We start from the raw sequence: 17,724 nt of genomic DNA, 5'->3' as shown, positions 1-17,724 counted from the left end.
CTGATGTCTTATGACCTCGTCCTCTCAAGCTGCTCTCTGGGGGTCTGCTTCAATCATTTACCCACTTCTGACTTCATAATAAAAGTCTTGTATGTCAGGAATCCGTCACAATCAGAATGTTGTTCACAGAATGAGGTCATGGGGCAGAATATTGGTTAGATAGTAATGTTCAGAAGAACAGGTTTATCCATTTTATATGTTATGGGAAGAGAGAGAAGAATTGAGATGTTGTAACAAGTATTGAAATAAAAAATAATAAAAACATTAATGACATGTCATTAACATAATGTGTGGTGCTGTGGGCAGATGTCCAGGATCCAGTCTTGGAATCTTTTGAGAGAATTTTAGAACTCTCAAGAGATCTAGAATTTAAGCTTGGAATGTACTCTGCAAGAACAAAGAAATTCGTTTTTCTCGAGGTGGGAAGAACAAGAACAAAGTTCGTTCTGGAAGTACATTCAATACTTCACGAGAAAACCAGGTGCCGATCATCTGCGTTTCTCCGCATTAACCTCGCCCACTTTAAATGTCTCACCAATCACACAATAGTATCATGGACATCCGCAAGAAAAAAGTTCTGCTCAGGCGATGTGTCGAGAACACGCTACGAGAACTCCCAAACCTGGGCTGCGAGACCAAAATGACGTCATTTTGGTCTCGCAGCTCTAGGAGCAGAACTTTTTTTCTCTGTTCTTGTGAAGCCTTTAGAGTTTGAGTTCTCTTTTGCTGTAATGTTTTTAACATGGGTGAAGTCAGAGTTGACTTGGGTGCCCAAGGCTTATTCAGTCCCTCCAGGATTTTGCATTTTTTTTTTTTTTGTGATATTTTTTTTTTTTTTCTATCAATAGGACTGATTTTGTGGTGGTAATTTCCACAAAAGTGCAAAATATTTTGCAATGTTTTTATTTTATTTTTTATAGTTAATATACCACATTTACCATATTATGTGTATTATGAAATGTAATAGTCATACAATCAATAGAATAAACAAAATGCACAAATCTTCTTTATTTTGGTATCTTACAAAAAAAGGCTAGCCCAGTGGTGTAGCCTACTATAGCTTTAATAACATGATCGCTTAGGGTGGGAAATATCTGGGAAAAGTAGATACAGCAATAAGCAATTGCCTAATATAAAAAGTTCGCAAATAATGAATTAATCAAGTAAACAGTCAGTAATAAAATAAGAACTAATAAACAATTGCTACGAGGACAAATAAATATAACATAAAGATGCAGATAAATAGTAGATTTGCTGCCGCTAGGGTGCGTCTAGATTTTTAGGCTATCTGGGACCCGGTTTCAGAAAATATCGTATTCATGCTTCCAGAACGCTGGATCTGTGTGGACAAAACGCTGATACAGTACAAAATGTATATGTATACAGCTAAACGCGTCTACTTGTGGACGGGGCCTAAGAGTTCAAGGTGTTGCCCTTGTCTCCAAATTTCCCAGATTTCAATCCACTTGAGCATCTGAGGAATGTGCTGGACACAATCACCGATAAGGTCCCATTAGTTAATGTTACTGAATGCAAGTATCATATGTTGTAATATGCATTATGTACAATAGCTCACTCACCAATATTAAACGGCATATAAATCAAAACTGCCTAATGTTACTGAATGAAATGTCAACCCAGGACGAGCTACAGGACTGTGCAAGCTGTGGGGGTGTTGATGGACTCGGATCTACTCCATCTGTGTTTTGATCATCATACTGAATATGATCTTGATGTAGTCTTTGACAAAAATGTGATTTTCTCAGCTTTTGCTCAGTGTTGCTTTTTTCAATGAAACTTACCCACATTCAAGTGTGTTGATTAAAAGAAAGAATTAATGAAGCTAGAATAAAGATTTATTTTTTGTTTAAAAGCAAAAAAGTTCTGTTTTTTTTCTTTTGATATACTGCAAAATATTATGGCATCCATGAAATCTTTGTAAAAATGATCAAAAACACTGGTAGTGACTGGCAACTTTAAAAAAAACACTGGCGAAGGAAAGAGATAACAGCACATGGGGGGGAAACAGCATATTAGGCAGCAGTTAAACTGCTTTTAAAATATTTATTTAAGAAGTCAAAGTTGACAATAACTTGATAACTTGAACTTCAAGGACTGAATAAGTTCTGACTAATCTAAAGCAGATTTTTGACATGCCCATGTAGTTCAAAATTCTCTTCATGTGTTCTAGAATTTCCATTGTGAGTTCCAGAATTCTCGTCAGGAGTTCTAAAATAGATTTCTCCTCTGCAGTTCTAGATTTCTGCTCAGGTTTCATCAGAATCCCGTCGTGAACTCTGGTTGAATCCAGGTCGATTGAGTCCGGCAGTCCCAGCAAGGGTCTCCATTCTGTCACACCGTTTCCACGGCACTTCATGCAGCGTTTCCATGGAGAGCTAACGGTTGCTACGGAGCGTCGTTTGTTAGTGTCAGTGTGGGGCTGCGCGAGGATTCCTGGTGACCCGAGGGTTCGGCTGGCCCCTCTCACAATGGGCCGACCCGTTCCAGAGTCCCAGCGCTGCTTTTGTTGCTACACTCATATATCAAATGCATTCTCCTGCCAGCGGCTCCAACAATGCTTCTCAAACTCACACACACACACATCAAAGGCCCAGTGGGGACGTTCTGTGAGTTCGACCCATGCAAGTGCTGCAAAATGAGTACAAATCCCAATCGACTTCTGCTCAGAGTGGGTGTGTGAGCTTGTATCTTTCCCCTTCTGTCAGTCAGAATGAGAAAAATCTAAATTTCTTTATATAATTTACATTAAAATATTTTTAAGTAAACGTGTCAGTGATTGGTTATGCTTAACTGAAATATTCATTTAATTGTGAAGCCCTAATGTGTTTTTTTAATGTATGTTCATTCGCACAATTTATTTAGGAACACTTTACAATAAGGTCCCATTAGTTAATGTTAGTGAATGCATTAACTAGTTATTACTAACCATGAATAACATTAAATAATTTTAACGGACACAACTTTTGATTTTATTAAAGAATGATTAAATTAGGAAATTGCCATTAAGATGAATAAATGCTTTAGATGTATTTTTCCCTGTTAGTACATTTATTAATGTAGTTATCTAATGTTAACACCTTTTTCTGTTGGATTTTGCTGGTAATTTTATTTTAATTTAATTTGATTTGATTACCTTCAATTACAAACTAAAAGCGAGTTGTTCTTTATTTAGCTCTGTAAGCACACTTACTCGGGTGCAGTTTATATATTATTATAGACTTCTAGTCTACATCAGGCATGTGTGGCAAGTTGCAACACATCACAAATTAATTGCTCTCTTTATAATCAACATAACTGGATGGGCCGGTTCTGTCGAGACGGCATAATCACCTCGGTTGATGAAATACACAGACTTGTTTTATACACCTAGTCGTTCTTCATTAAAGCTACACTGTGTAACTTTTTTAGTTTATTCTTAGCTAAAAACACTTAGTTCTTTCAAAAATATATGTGCTCATTAATGTATATTTACTTTTTTCAAGTAATAAAGTATTCTCGTAAGTTTATAATATGCCATTGAAAATACATACGGGTGAGGGGTTCGAATGCCGGTCGCCATGTTGGCCCTCCATCTTGAAAGTACATTAGCCAAAGAGGGACATACCCGTATATTCAAGCTTCGCCTTTCGCGTTTTAACACTCGATGGCACTAATGGACGAGGTTGAACTGTCAGCCATGTTAATCTTGGACTAAATCAGCCACCGTAGGAGTTAAAACGAAATCAGAATTGAGAGGAACAGAAACTAATATTCACTGGATGGTCATATACCTTTTCACCGCTAGATGGGGGAAAATATCACACAGTGTAGCTTTAAAATTCATTTTCATAAATATCATATACATTTATTTATTTATTCCATTAAGTCTTTAATTCTCTGATGGCCAGAATCTTGTTTCATCTCAAAACAAATAATGTCCAGCTACTTTAAACCATCTTTTGTCTCTGATCACGTTCATCCATTGACGTGCTGCTCTTTTGTGCATCTTGATCATTTGTTTTCATCGACTGACTGCAGCTAAAACTTCTCTTTGAATTTGTGGATGAATCCGATGTGTATTTTTACACCCGCTGAGAATCAGGACACAATTTCACAACCCCTGTTGAAGCACGCCCCATCTAAAGACGGTGTGAAATCTATGCAAATTCAGCCCAAATAGTTTCTGAAACCCGCTGAGAAGAAACCCATCAGGCCACAGCAACCCACCGCCGTCCAGAACCGCTTCTCTCCTGTTGCGTGTGTCTGAACTCGCTGTCTCTAATCTGACTTTGATATTCCTCCTCATGCCCTGAGCGCTGTCTCATCGTCACCAGAAGTGTGTGTGTTCCTCTCAGTAAAACTAACCACACACACACACACACACACACACACACACACACACACACACACACACACACACACACACACACACACACAAAAACACCCACACACACACGATTTCTCATTTCTCTTCTTCCATTGAAAAATCTTCCTCATCTGTGAGGACACAAAAATCAGTTTTCCCTTTTATTGTCTGTTTTCTGTTTTATTTTTTACCCATTTATTTGACCAATCACAGTCAAGTAATCCAGATTATGACTCTTTCTTTTTAAACATGTTATCCTGACTAATCATATTCGTTTCTTTCAGGTGTGCAGGTGTCCACTGGGATGCCGTAGCAATGATTATCTGTCAATCACAGATAAGGCGGACCCCGTCAGCTGCCTGTGACCAATCAAGAGTGTCCGAGTGAGCAAGAGGGCGGAGCCAGTCTGATGATGGACAGACAAAACGTCTACTCAAGTTTAAAGCACCGTCCCCTCGCTCCAACTCAGCAATGGTCACATAGAAGCAGAGACATTTCTGTTTTCCTCTCGTTTTACAGCCCCAAAAGAACGTGAACATGTAGATTGCTCTTGAGTTTTCCTTCTTTTAGCTGTTCTTTTGTTTATCTGTGTGATGCCAGGCGTGCTCCGCCTGCGCCGTCTCGTTCGCCAGGTGCCGCTACAGACCAGCTTCTTCTTCCTCTTCCTCCTCTGCATTCTCAGCGTCTTCCTCTCGTCCTACTTCCTGTTCGCTGTCAAACGAGAGCTCGAACCGTCAGTCACGGCAGGACATGCAGCTGGTGACCTCTACGTGACCTCTTCTAGACCCCTCCCCTTCTTTGCTCAAGTGGGCGGGTCGTCGTCCGATGGCTCGCGAACTGATGCGGTTGTGCTGGTGTTCGTGGAGAGTCAGTATTCGCAGCTCGGCCAGGAGATCGTGGCCATCCTGGAGTCTGCACGATTCCAGTACCGGATGGAAATTTCTCCCGGAAAAGGGGACATGCCCACGTTAACAGATGGACAGCGGGGCCGCTTTGTGCTGGTTGTGTATGAAAACATCCTAAAGTATGTGAACATGGACGCCTGGAATAGGGAATTACTGGACAGATACTGTATCGAGTTTGGAGTTGGAATTATCGGCTTCTTTAAGGTAAGCGACTCTATATCAGTTTCACACACTCGCTCATCAGTGCTTCATCTTCCTACCTTGAGAAGGGCATTGGGTGCGTTTACATGCACGTTCTTAAAGCTACACTGTGTGATATTTTCCCCCATCTAGCGGTGAAAAGGTATATGACCATCCAGTGAATATTAGTTTCTGTTCCTCTCAATTCCGATTTCGTTTTAACTCCTACGGTGGCCGATTTAGTCCAAGATTAACATGGCTTACAGTTCAACCTCGTCCATGAGTGCCATCGAGTGTTAAACCGCGGAAGGCGAATCTTGAATTTACGGGTATGTCCCTCTTTGGCTAATGTACTTTCAAGATGGCGGGGCAACATGGCGACCGGCATTTGAACCAAGGGGGTAATCTAGCGCTCGGAAAGCGTTCCACCCCTAGGGGCTGCCATTGCTAACCAAGCCATCACCTGCTGTTAGCATCCCATTGACTCCCATTCATTTTTGAGTCACTTTGACAGTGAATAACTTTACATCTGAGACGTTTAAAGACTCCATTTGTCCATTGTTTATTTCTAAAGAAACACGACAATGTATAAAAGGCTCCATTACCTTGTATCTTACACTATCGCCCCGCAGAAGCTGTTTTTGTAAAAATAGGCTAATGATTGCGTCATAACCAACGCGACCCTGTCGCACAGTTGAGAAATTACCGTATAGACCTGAGGAGACGCTCGCAGGCAATCTTTTACTGTCTATGAGACAGTCGGGGGGACGTGGAGACATGTCCTGGAGACTAGTCTGATAAAGTCAAGGGGGAAGAATGGGGAGAAGCCCATAGTGAGCCAAAAGCAACGGGAGAAAATATTTAAACAACGTGATTCAGATTTCGCTTTCCACAACTACTAGAAGACTCACAGCTGTCAGACAGGAGGCTCACGTCACATCTACGTCGTCAAGCTTAGTCTGAGCCTGCGCAGTTCACTCAGCCATCAGGAAGTGAGTGCCCCTAGGTTGACTTCATTCTTTCGCCGTTGACGTCAATGGGAACGCTCCGTCCATTTCTTTTACTGTCTATGATTTGAACCCCTCACCCGTATGGATTTTCAATGGCATATTATAAACTTACGAGAATACTTTATTACTTGAAAAAAGTAAATATACATTAATGAGCACATATATTTTTGAAAGAACTAAGTGTTTTTAGCTAAGAATAAACTAAAAAAGTTACACAGTGTAGCTTTAAGCCGATTATGCACAATAAGCCAACAATGAACATGGTCATGTAAACGCAGTAACCCGTTTTTCTTTATCGGAGTAAGGTAGTTACTAAGGTAGTTTTTTGCCTCTTACCCTGATTTCGCGCTGCATGTAAACGCATTAACCTGCTCTGTCGGCTTATTGAAGTGCGCATGTGTGATAGGTGACAAAAAACGCAAACTCAGAGCAGATTCAAATGCATCCAGACAGAGCGAGTTAGTGTTTTGCATGAAATAAGGAAATATATATCACAAACGCAGACTTTTAAAGGTCCCGTTCTTCGGGATTCCATCTATCAAACTTTAGTTAGTGTGAAATGTTGCTGTTGGAGCATAAATAATACCTGTAAAATGATAAAGCTCAAAGTTCAATGCCAAGCGAGATATTTTATTTAACAGAAGTTCCCTTTCAAAGCCTACAGCGAACGGCCGGTTTGGACTACAGCAAGAAGTGCAGGGATGTAATGACGTCACTAGAACCGTTTGTTGACTAACCCTCCGCCCACAAGAACACGCAAAATAGGGGGCGTGGTCTTGTTGCTCTCCCACGTGGAGAAGAAGAGCACGCATTCAGCGCTTGCATCTCCCCGTTATGGTAAGAGGCGGGACCTTTCCGGGCAAAGTGCGCTAAGCTGCTGTCCAATCACAACACGGTAAGCGCTGGCCCAATCAGAACTCGTTACGTGTTTCTGAAGGAGGGACTTCATAGAAGAAGGAAATCATCAGGCCGTTTTTAGGACAGAGGAAACAGCGCTGTACAGATAAGTAAATTGTGTGAAAAATACAGTTTTTTTACACGCGAAACATGAACTCATGTTATATTGCACACTGTAAACATAATCAAAGCTTCGAAAATATGTGAAGAATGGGACCTTTAAGACCCAGAAAATTGTAAAGATGTGTTCTCATCTCATGTAGCAGAATTAGTGAAATTCAGTGAAACCGCTTCAGTGAAGCGAAATTTCGCTTCACAGACAGTGAAATTTCAGTGAAACCTCTGCATCTGTAACTGCATGAAGGGTAATATGAGCCGTAAATCTCCCGCTGATACAGTACACGCTTTATTTAACATCACAACTGACGTGACATTTGAAAAACTCAGAGTCTGATACGGACATTATTATTTTTGACTTCACTACAAGGAAATAACCCGTTTTTTAATAAAGTCATGTAAACGTGGTTTACTTGCATTGTCAGATTACTGGTTTGCAAATAAGCAGATTTTTTTTTTTGAGTTATCAGTTTACTGGTGTGCATGTAAACGCACCCATTGTCATAACCATTGAAATGTATAATACATGGAGAAAGTGAATCAATAGCCACAGGTGACAGACACAACAAATCTAAGGCCCCATTTACACTACATGGTTAAAGTGTCCTAATTCCGATTTTTTTTCTTCCTCTCATGTGGCACAGATCGGATATGACGTGAACGTATAAGCAGTAAAAAAACGTATGGATTCCGATCTCCTCAGATCGGATTCAGGCCTCACTCATATGTGGTAATAAATCCGATTTGAATTGGATACGTGCATTACCGTCTGCCATGTAAGCAGTCAAATCAGATATTCCCCAGGAAATGCGAGTCGTACGTCATTGAAAAAAGGACGGAGGCGAATGACGTCAACTCAGGTGGACACGAACTGCGATCAAGGGCCAGTGTTGCCAAGTTTTCCTGCAGAATTGGGCTACTTTAACACAGTTTTGAGTTGCAATTGTAACCATGTCATTTTCTCCGCCTTACGAGAGAAATGTTTTGCTGACCTTTAAAGATGTGTGGAGAAGTGCAGACAGCAAAACGGTAAAATCATTTTGTTTGCGTCCATTGCATATCGTGCCGTTTTACTTCCTTTTCCGGTTAAAAACGTCTTGCGCTGTTTCGCCAGTACGGTACAGTGTATATGCAAATATCGGATATGGGTCACTTTTAAAAGATGGTGTAAGCGGGTCATCAAAAAATCCGGATATAGTCACCAAATCGGAATTGTGCATCAAGACTTGCAGTATGCAGCCTAAGATGATGTGATATATGACATGGGATGTAGGCTACCAAAATTTTCTTCCAAAATTTTAATTCACACTTCTTAGATTACACACTTTGAATGTGTTTAGCATCTATTTTGTGCAGACAATTGGGAATAAACAGTAAACATGTCAGCTGTGTTGACACTAGCTTCTAGATTGGCAACGTTAATTTCTCTGTTTTAATCCATAATGATATGGTTTCTTAAAGAGGACCTTTTTTTCAAGATGCAAAATAACTCTGACATCCCTAAAGTGCACATGTGAAGTTTTAGCTCAAAATACCCCTCAGATTTATAGGATGTTAAAATTGCCACTTTTCGGGGGTGAGCAAAAGCATGCTGTTTCTTCAAGAAGAGGGCGGAGCTTCAAGAGTTCATTCTCTAGCAAACCTGCAACTACAAAACCGGACAATCTCGCGCACTGAACATATCAGAAACTGTCAGTAGAAGTGTTCAGCCCTATATGTTCAAACCGGTGTCAGACAATGATGCCTTCAGAGCCACAGAATATGCTGAATGGAGATAGAACAAGTATAGTTTAGTTTAATTATAGTTATATACAGTAATTTAATTATAATTATGATTAAATCACACAATAGTTAAATTATTCATCTGTCCATCGTCACAAAATTATTAGAACACCTGACAGATCTGAAAATATTGACCTTTTTTGCCTCCAAAACTTGATTTCGTTTCATAATGTTATTGAAACATGCAGATGGTTGCTCTGACCATTAAATATCAGAAGTGAGTCATACTTTTTTAATCCACTTTTAACTTTAAAATTTAGTATGTCCACCTTTTGCATAAATTACAGCAGCACATCTCTCTGGCATAGTGTCAATATATTTCCTCTGAGAACACTATTGTTATCCCATAGACTTGGTCTATGTCGTGTCATCTGGGGGCGTGGCATGGGGGCGGAGTCAGTGTGGGTAAAAACAGTCCACTCATCCACACTGGAAATGCATGGTGTTGACCCAGTGTAGCTTTTATAGAATCACTTCTGCTGCCCGACAGAGCAAAACCTGAGCTGTATTGGGTCGACCCAACGCAATGTCCAGATGTGTAATTTTCTCTTCAAAATGTGTCCTGCTTCCACAAATATTACTTGACTATTTAAAAAAATCATTTTTTGCTGTTTTATACCAAACGTCTTCATTGAAAGACTGAATGATTTATAAAGTAGGCTATAATATTTGGGGGAGCAGCATGTATTCTGACAAGAAAAGGTAATTCAAGCGTCACACATGTAATGTGACTATATCAGCTTGTACTGAAGCACAAATATTCCCTTAATGAAATAACCGACTTTTGAATGTATTGTACATTAATAACCTCACGCACTATGTGACAGCTTGCGTGAAACTGCTTTAATGATAAGTTGATTGTGTTTTTGACGCTGTTCAAGTCCCGTGCCAAACTTATGTCTATATTGGCGTTTTTGTTAAACAAATTTTTGCGATTGCAGTAATTAAATCTCTTTTATGTTTTTTTAGGCTGGACCAGAATATTCAAATATTCATTCAATGGGTTGGTATTTGATTTTCAAATCTGGGATTCGAATATTCTTTTTATTTTTTGCGCACACCCGACATTACCCCTCGAAACCCTTCTCATTGGCACTTGCATGTGTTTACACTATAAAATCTGGCGACATACAATGCTCTTTTACAATTATTTTATAGCCTAGCTGTTTTTAATAGGATGGAGAGTTGAATAGGAACCCAACCGTTTTATACTTAATAAATATAGGTGCTTTTTAGTGTTCCCTGCAACGGAGTATTCACTGTCTAGAGCGCACGACTGCTTAAGCTGATATGGAAGAAGCGCATGCCTGAGCGTTTTGGGTTCAGCTGTGTTGTTTTTTTTTTTCCTTCACTGTCACATTGCAGTGTTTGGGCACTGAGCGGCCATGAGCGAACGCAACCGTGCGCAGTTTCAGTTTGCCAGTTCAGCTGCAGGTTGCTTGAATTGTGGGCTCATTTAGCCTATTACTCTTAATAAAAAACACAACATAAAAAACTCCCTTAAAGAGGCCTTTTACATTTCGCTTTGGAACCCAATCTTCCGCGATCATGTCATTCAGCTCCTCAGTCTCTGCCGAGATCTGACTCCTGCTGACTCTGTGCTGCGCCTCTGGCTCGGCTCACGCGGCACGTTCAGTTTTTAATTGTCGGTAATCTGTTCTCTAACTGAACAAAATGATGTTTGCCACTATAATGTATCAAAACTGGGACGTAATAGACCTGTGTGTTTCGTATCACTACTAGTGCAGTGTCCGTTCTCTGAGCTTATAATCCCTGTCCGCTTCTCCAGATTCCTGCTTTTAGAGAGAACAATATTCTGCTCCTTCCCTCCAAAGCTTCGAATATTCGATGTTGATTGCTATCAAAGCTTCAAAGTTCTAATGCCCTAATGTTTTCAGCTTTATAAAAATACATCATCATGTAGTGCAAATGTTTAATTGTAATGGACGTATTGCACAGACTTTTGGAATTGACGAAAGGCTCCGTCTGTTATTTGGCAGTGTACAATTTCAGATTTTACTAATTAGAGGTGAAGAACGCCACACAGCAACTTTTCTGCATTGCACCCAGCAAAAATCAATCGTAATCAATCATTACAAAAGGTAAAGCGTCTAACAAGGTCTACCTGCATTCATTTGAATGGGTTGTTTTCCCCCACGGAATAACGGATATGACATTTTTGTGGGCGTTCCCAGTAATGCTGACCAAGTCTATGCCTTCTGTAACAGAAGCCAAAGGCTTTTCTTTGGATATACAACAGATCTGTTTAGGTTCATTTCCAACTCGCCCCAAATATGCTCAGTGGGGTTGAGGTCCGGATTTTGAGGGGGCTAGTCCATCATTTTCAATGTTCCAGCAGACTCCTTCCGTCCAGATATTTTCCACTTGGAAAATAAATCCAGGCCCAATAAGACGACTTCCAGATGCCACCACTATCTATATATATATATGTGTGTGTGTGTGTGTGTGTGTGTGTGTGTGTGTGTGTGTGTGTGTGTGTGTGTGTGTGTATGTATAAAACCAAAAAAGCATTATTTCTTGATTTATAATGTTCCAAAATCTGCAATGCTATCGATAGCATTATCTTTATACATTTTTTTCTGAATATCTTGCAATGGTGGTCTGAGATTGTGAGTATGAATATCCCACATCTGAATTTGGATGGAACGCAACATGTCTATCAGACCATCTGATGTCACTTCCTGTCTGTCCTGCTAGGCCAATGAGAACAGTCTGTTGAGTGCGCAGCTGAAGGGATTCCCTCTGTTCCTGCACTCCAACCTGGGACTGAAGGACTGCACCGTCAACCCTAAATCCCCTCTGCTTCACGTCACACGAGCACAGCAGGTCAGATGAGGTTCAAACTCTCATCAGGTGAGGTTTACCTTCCAAATAAAGCATTGTCTGTGTGTCCGTCTCAGGTGGTTAGCGGTCCTCTTCCCGGGGATGATTGGACCGTCTTCCAGTCCAATCACTCCACCTACGAGCCGGTCCTGCTGGCAAAAACCCGTTTGGCGGAGAGCTCCAGGCTCGGCGCTCTTCTGCACACCTCCGTGGTGCAAGATCTCGGGCTGCACGATGGGATCCAAAGGGTCCTGTTCGGACACAACCTCTCCTTCTGGCTTCACAAGCTGGTGTTTGTGGATGCTGTGTCCTTCCTCACCGCAAAGAGACTGTCTCTGTCTCTGGACCGCTTCATACTGGTGGACATCGATGATATATTTGTGGGCAAGGAAGGGACCAGGATGAAGGTGGCGGATGTGAAGGTGCGTTAAAGTGACTGGTTGCCACTATTATTAGAAGAAGATGTGAATAAAGCATGGAAACTAAGGAAAAATAGAGAGAATGGACTTGGGAAATCACAGCTGGAATCTAAAGCTAAACATTAGACAGTGGCTTCTTTATTTTGTGTTTTTTAACGCAATACAGAAAATATATCTTGCACAATCTTATGGATATATGTCAAGATCATAATTCATGGAAAAATAAAAACTAATAAGTTACATTTGGTATAAAGAAAATGAGGCTTGTTTTTTGGACAATCCAATTTTTATGTATTTATTTATTTTGCATTGTGACATTGTTTTGATGACAGTTATCACATTTACTCATGTTTACTATATTAAAGTATTATTTATTTGATCAGAATAGATTAAAAACAGATGCCACCATCATAAATGCATATTGTACTTTATAGTATAAATCAGGGATTACCAAACTTTTTCTTCTTCTTCTTCAGCCTTTGAGCTCAAATATTAATTTGAAGTCCCCCAAAGATTTTAAATGAATATTTCAATAATTGTTCATGGCTCTCTGATGAGAGTTAATGGTCAAATGACATGCAGCTAAAAAACATAAATTATTTTGGCATTGAGTTTTTTGTTTTGTATTTTTTTAATCTTAAATCTTTATCTTTTTTGCACTACAGTAATGAAAATAGAGGATTGATTTGCCTATTTGTCATGAAAATAATCTCACAATGCATTTTCATGCAATTATCTTCATGCCAAATATGATTTCTTTTTTTTTTTCCTTTAATTGTTTCATTTGGAGTATATGCCCTATACATATCCGTGGGAAATTTCAAGATTCTAGTATAATTAATTAATTAATTTATTTTGAAGTCTTGCGATTTAAGCCAAAACTGTTGTGAAACTTAATCTGAAGCTTGTGTGTGCGTGTGTGTGTGTGTTCAATAGAATTGAATTAAATCTTTTTATTTACTGGCCACGTAAAGATGCTGTTTGTAGTTGTAAATGTGTGTTTGATGTGTGTGGATGAGTGTGATGAAGCTGAGAGCATTGGAATCAAGTAAGCACACATCTGATAATGAAAAAAAAAGTGGAAAAAAAATGTCATGTTTATAATGACAGATGAGGTGTCAGACACATCTGCTGATAAACTGTGTGTGTTTCTTCTCAGGCGTTGGTTGAAACTCAGAGTGAGCTGCGGAGGTCGATCCCAGACTTCACCTTTAACCTGGGCTTCTCCGGGAAGTTCTTTCATGCAGGTGAGTCAAAAGTGCAAAAGATCAGCTTTTGAGAAATGTTAATGATATATCATTGGTAATTTTATAGATAATGGAATTCATATAAATTCATCTTTGCATATCAGGAATAAATTACATTTGACAACATATTCAAATAGAAAACAGTAATTTTAAATGGTAACAATATTTCGAAATATTACAATGGTTATGATCAAATAAATGCCGCCTTGGTGAGCAGAAGAGACTATTTTTAAAATCATAATTATTCTGAATTTTTTACTGGTAGTGTGCGTGTATATAAATGATTAAGTGTGTGTGTGTGTGTGTGTGTGTGTCAGGTACTTATGAGGAGGATCTGGGTGATGATCTGCTGCTGTCATACGTTCATGAGTTCTGGTGGTTTCCTCACATGTGGAGTCACATGCAGCCGCACCGCTTCCATAACCAGAGTGTGTTAGCGGAGCAGATGATCCTGAACCGACGCTTCGCTGAGGTGAGACACACACACATGCACACACGCACGCACGCACACACACACACACACACACACACACACACACACACACACACACACACACACACACACACACACACACACACACACAGGTCTGACTGTCTTGGTGTTTGTGGCGGTTGATTTCGTCCTGCAGGATCACTCTATCCCGACTCATCTGGGTTACGCAGTGGCTCCTCATCACTCCGGTGTGTATCCCGTCCACATCCAGCTGTATGAGGCCTGGAAGCGCGTATGGGACATCAGAGTGACCAGCACTGAGGAGTACCCACATCTAAAACCCGCTCGATTCAGACGCGGCTTCATTCACCGCGGCATCAGAGTGAGTGTGTGTGTGTGTTTGTGAGCTCGGCTCATTAATACAAACACTCATTATACTTGATCATATAGAAATGTGTGTTAGCAGATGAAGTGTTGTTAAACTGACACATTTTGCCCTCAGTGACATTTAGATCTTCACATTGATACGAAGAGTGACAGCAAGAGGTTTTACCCTCCACTTATGAATTCACTTATTATTATAATGAGTGAATAATGAATGATTATTCAAGCGCGCACACACACACACACACACACACACACACACACACACACACACACACACACACACACACACACACACACACACACACACACACACACACACACACACACACACACACACACACACACACACACACACACACACACACACACACACACCAAATGACCTGCACATATTTAGAGAAATAAAATATATTATGGGTATTCCAGTGCTTTTTAACTTAAAAAATAACTTTGTAATCATAAGTAATAAAGAAAATGGTATAAATATTTTATAGTTAGTTTATATCTAATAATTATTTTATAATTGTAGAATATGTAATAGAATAATATAAACAAATAAGTAAATTTGGAATTATTTAATAATTATAAAATGAATTAAATATGTCATTAAAATAACTATAATTTGTAATATATACTGTAGCTATTAAAATAATTTTGAAATAATTATATTTAATATGTATTCATTAGAAACCATTATTATGAAACTATGTATTCATTATAAAATTATATAAAATAATTTTTTTTTATAAATACTAATAAGTCATATAAGATATGTAATGATTATAAAATATAACTATTATGTAATAATTATGAAATACTATTACATAAAAAAATGTATGAAGTTATTAGGTTTCCCAGTGCTAATAAACAGAAATAATTTGTAGTTTTATTATAAATATAAATTAATATATAAAATAACTGAAAGCAATAATTATACAATAACTACAAAATAGCATTTAAAATATTCTAAAAATATACAATTATTATAAACTGTTATATAATATAAAATGTATATCTATATACAATTATATTAAATGTTAAATATTTATGAAATTTTTTTTTCATAGTTACTTCATATATAATTATTTTATAATCAAGAAATAATATAATATATAATGTAATTGTAAATTATTATAAAATATAAAATAATTATAAAAAAGTTAGGTTTTCCTGTGCTAATAAACATAAATAATTTTGTAACTTATAAAATCATTATAAAATAATTTCATTGTTACTTCAAATATAATAATAATAATAATAATAATAATTATGAAATAATGTAATTATAAAATATAAAATATCTGAATGCAATAATTATACAATAACTAAAAAAAAGATTTAAAATATAAAATAATATAATTATTATAGAATATTATGAAATATAATATATAAACTATAAAATAATATTACATGTTAAATAATTATGAAATAATTGATTCAGACCAGACATTATTATTAACCATTGTATAGACATACTGCTTAAAGAAACAAATTTTTTTTGGAAAAAGGTTGATTACTCATAGTTTTGATTTAAAATATTTCTTTTAAATAAATGTCACATGCGATTGTGCTATCTAACCGCAGAAGCTGAAATGTTTGATTTTATGCCTTCAGAGGCACAAGATTCACAAGCCCTGTTACTATCAAAGGTGTTCGTCTCATGCAAAGACCAAAAATGAACAGTATGGCCCCTGAGCCGAGCGTGAAAACAGCCGGACGTTTCTCTGCTGACCACGTCCCGTCGTGCGTCTCATAGTTGCTTTATTTCAGGAGCAGATTAATATTCTGCTCGCTCTCTTTCATTGATTTCATAACGAGTGTGAGCTCCTGAGTTCAGTGCGAGATGTTATGAATATTACATTAGCTCACGTCTATTTATTCCCTTAGTGAGACGGGCACTGTGCTGCCTGAGTGTGTGTGTGAGAGAGAGAAGACACTTCCATCACACACACATAAAGTCAGGCAGGCAGAGCTGATGCGGTGTCACATTTGTGTGTTTTTTCATCAGGTCCTGCCCAGGCAGACGTGTGGTCTGTTCACACACACCATCTTTCACAAGGATTATCCGGGCGGCCCACAGGAGCTGGAGCGGCTCATTGACGGAGGAGAGCTGTTCCTCACTGTCCTGCTCAACCCCGTCAGTCTCTCTTCACTTATACATCAAGTCACAGGGTTCATGCACTTATTATATAGCCATAGATGTGTTCGTTTTTTTTTTTTTTTTTTAGCCCATAGGTGATATTCAATAAGCATCTCAATATTTCTGTATTTGACCTGATATGAGTTAAAAGGGTGTTTCAAAATTTTTGGTTCCTAATCATAGCAATGTCTCGAATGTTTAATACTAACCGTAAAATGCAGTGAAATGTAGTTTTTAATAATTGAATTTGATATAGATCATTAAGACGGATATTAAAGGGTTAGTTCACCCAAAAATGTTATTGATGTCATTAACTCCTTACCCTAATGTCGTTCCACACCCATATGACCTCCGGTCATCTTCAGAACACAGTTTAAGATATTTTATATTTAGTCCGAGAGCGTATGCGAGTGTATGCACACTATACTGTCCATGTCAAGAAAGGGAATAAAAACATCATCAAAGTTGTCCATATGAGACATCAGTGGGTTAATTAGAATCTCTTGAAGCATCGAAAATACATTTTGGTCCAAAAATAACAAAAACTACGACTTTATTCAGCATTGTCTTCTCTTCTGCGTTTGTTATCAATCCTCAAATAAAGATTCGAACCGTTATGAATCGGCGTATTGATTCATGATTCGGATCTTCAATGTCTCGTGATTTCAGCAGTTTGGCACGCGATCCGAATCACGAATCAATACGCTCATTCATGACCGTTTGAATCTTTATTTGAGGTTTGAAAACAAACACGGAAGAGAAGACAATGCAGAATAAAGTGGTAGTTTTTATTTTTGGACCAAAATGTATTTTCGATGCTTCATGAGATTCTAATTAACCAACTGATGCCACATATGGACTACTTTGATGATGTTTTTATTCCCTTTCTGGACATGGACAGTATAGTGTACATACACTCGCATACGCTCTCTGACTAAATATAAAATATCTTAAACTTTGTCGGAAGATGAACGGAGGTCTTACGGGTGTGGAACGA

General features: G+C 38.5%; 2 protein-coding genes across 2 annotated transcripts in view; one reads left to right on the top strand and one right to left on the bottom strand.

Moving 5' to 3' along the window:
• cd74a (CD74 molecule, major histocompatibility complex, class II invariant chain a) overlaps positions 1-17,724 on the bottom strand; it is a 152,907-nt gene that overhangs the window by 27,185 nt on the left and 107,998 nt on the right. The window lies entirely within an intron of this gene.
• ndst1a (N-deacetylase/N-sulfotransferase (heparan glucosaminyl) 1a) overlaps positions 1-17,724 on the top strand; it is a 38,762-nt gene that overhangs the window by 13,110 nt on the left and 7,928 nt on the right. Inside the window, exons 2-8 of the mRNA XM_067456976.1 lie at positions 4,651-5,475; positions 11,976-12,104; positions 12,179-12,523; positions 13,680-13,767; positions 14,085-14,239; positions 14,397-14,582; positions 16,596-16,724. Of these exons, the coding sequence (XP_067313077.1) occupies positions 4,960-5,475; positions 11,976-12,104; positions 12,179-12,523; positions 13,680-13,767; positions 14,085-14,239; positions 14,397-14,582; positions 16,596-16,724 (1,548 nt within the window). The 5' untranslated portion in view covers positions 4,651-4,959. The remainder of the gene's footprint in view (positions 1-4,650; positions 5,476-11,975; positions 12,105-12,178; positions 12,524-13,679; positions 13,768-14,084; positions 14,240-14,396; positions 14,583-16,595; positions 16,725-17,724) is intronic.

This window comes from Pseudorasbora parva, chromosome 11 (assembly GCF_024679245.1).
Source record: "Pseudorasbora parva isolate DD20220531a chromosome 11, ASM2467924v1, whole genome shotgun sequence".
In the NCBI taxonomy this organism is placed as follows: Eukaryota; Metazoa; Chordata; class Actinopteri; order Cypriniformes; family Gobionidae; genus Pseudorasbora; species Pseudorasbora parva.
The sequence above is the reverse complement of the archived record's forward strand: the minus strand, read 5'-3'. Positions and strand labels throughout refer to the sequence as shown.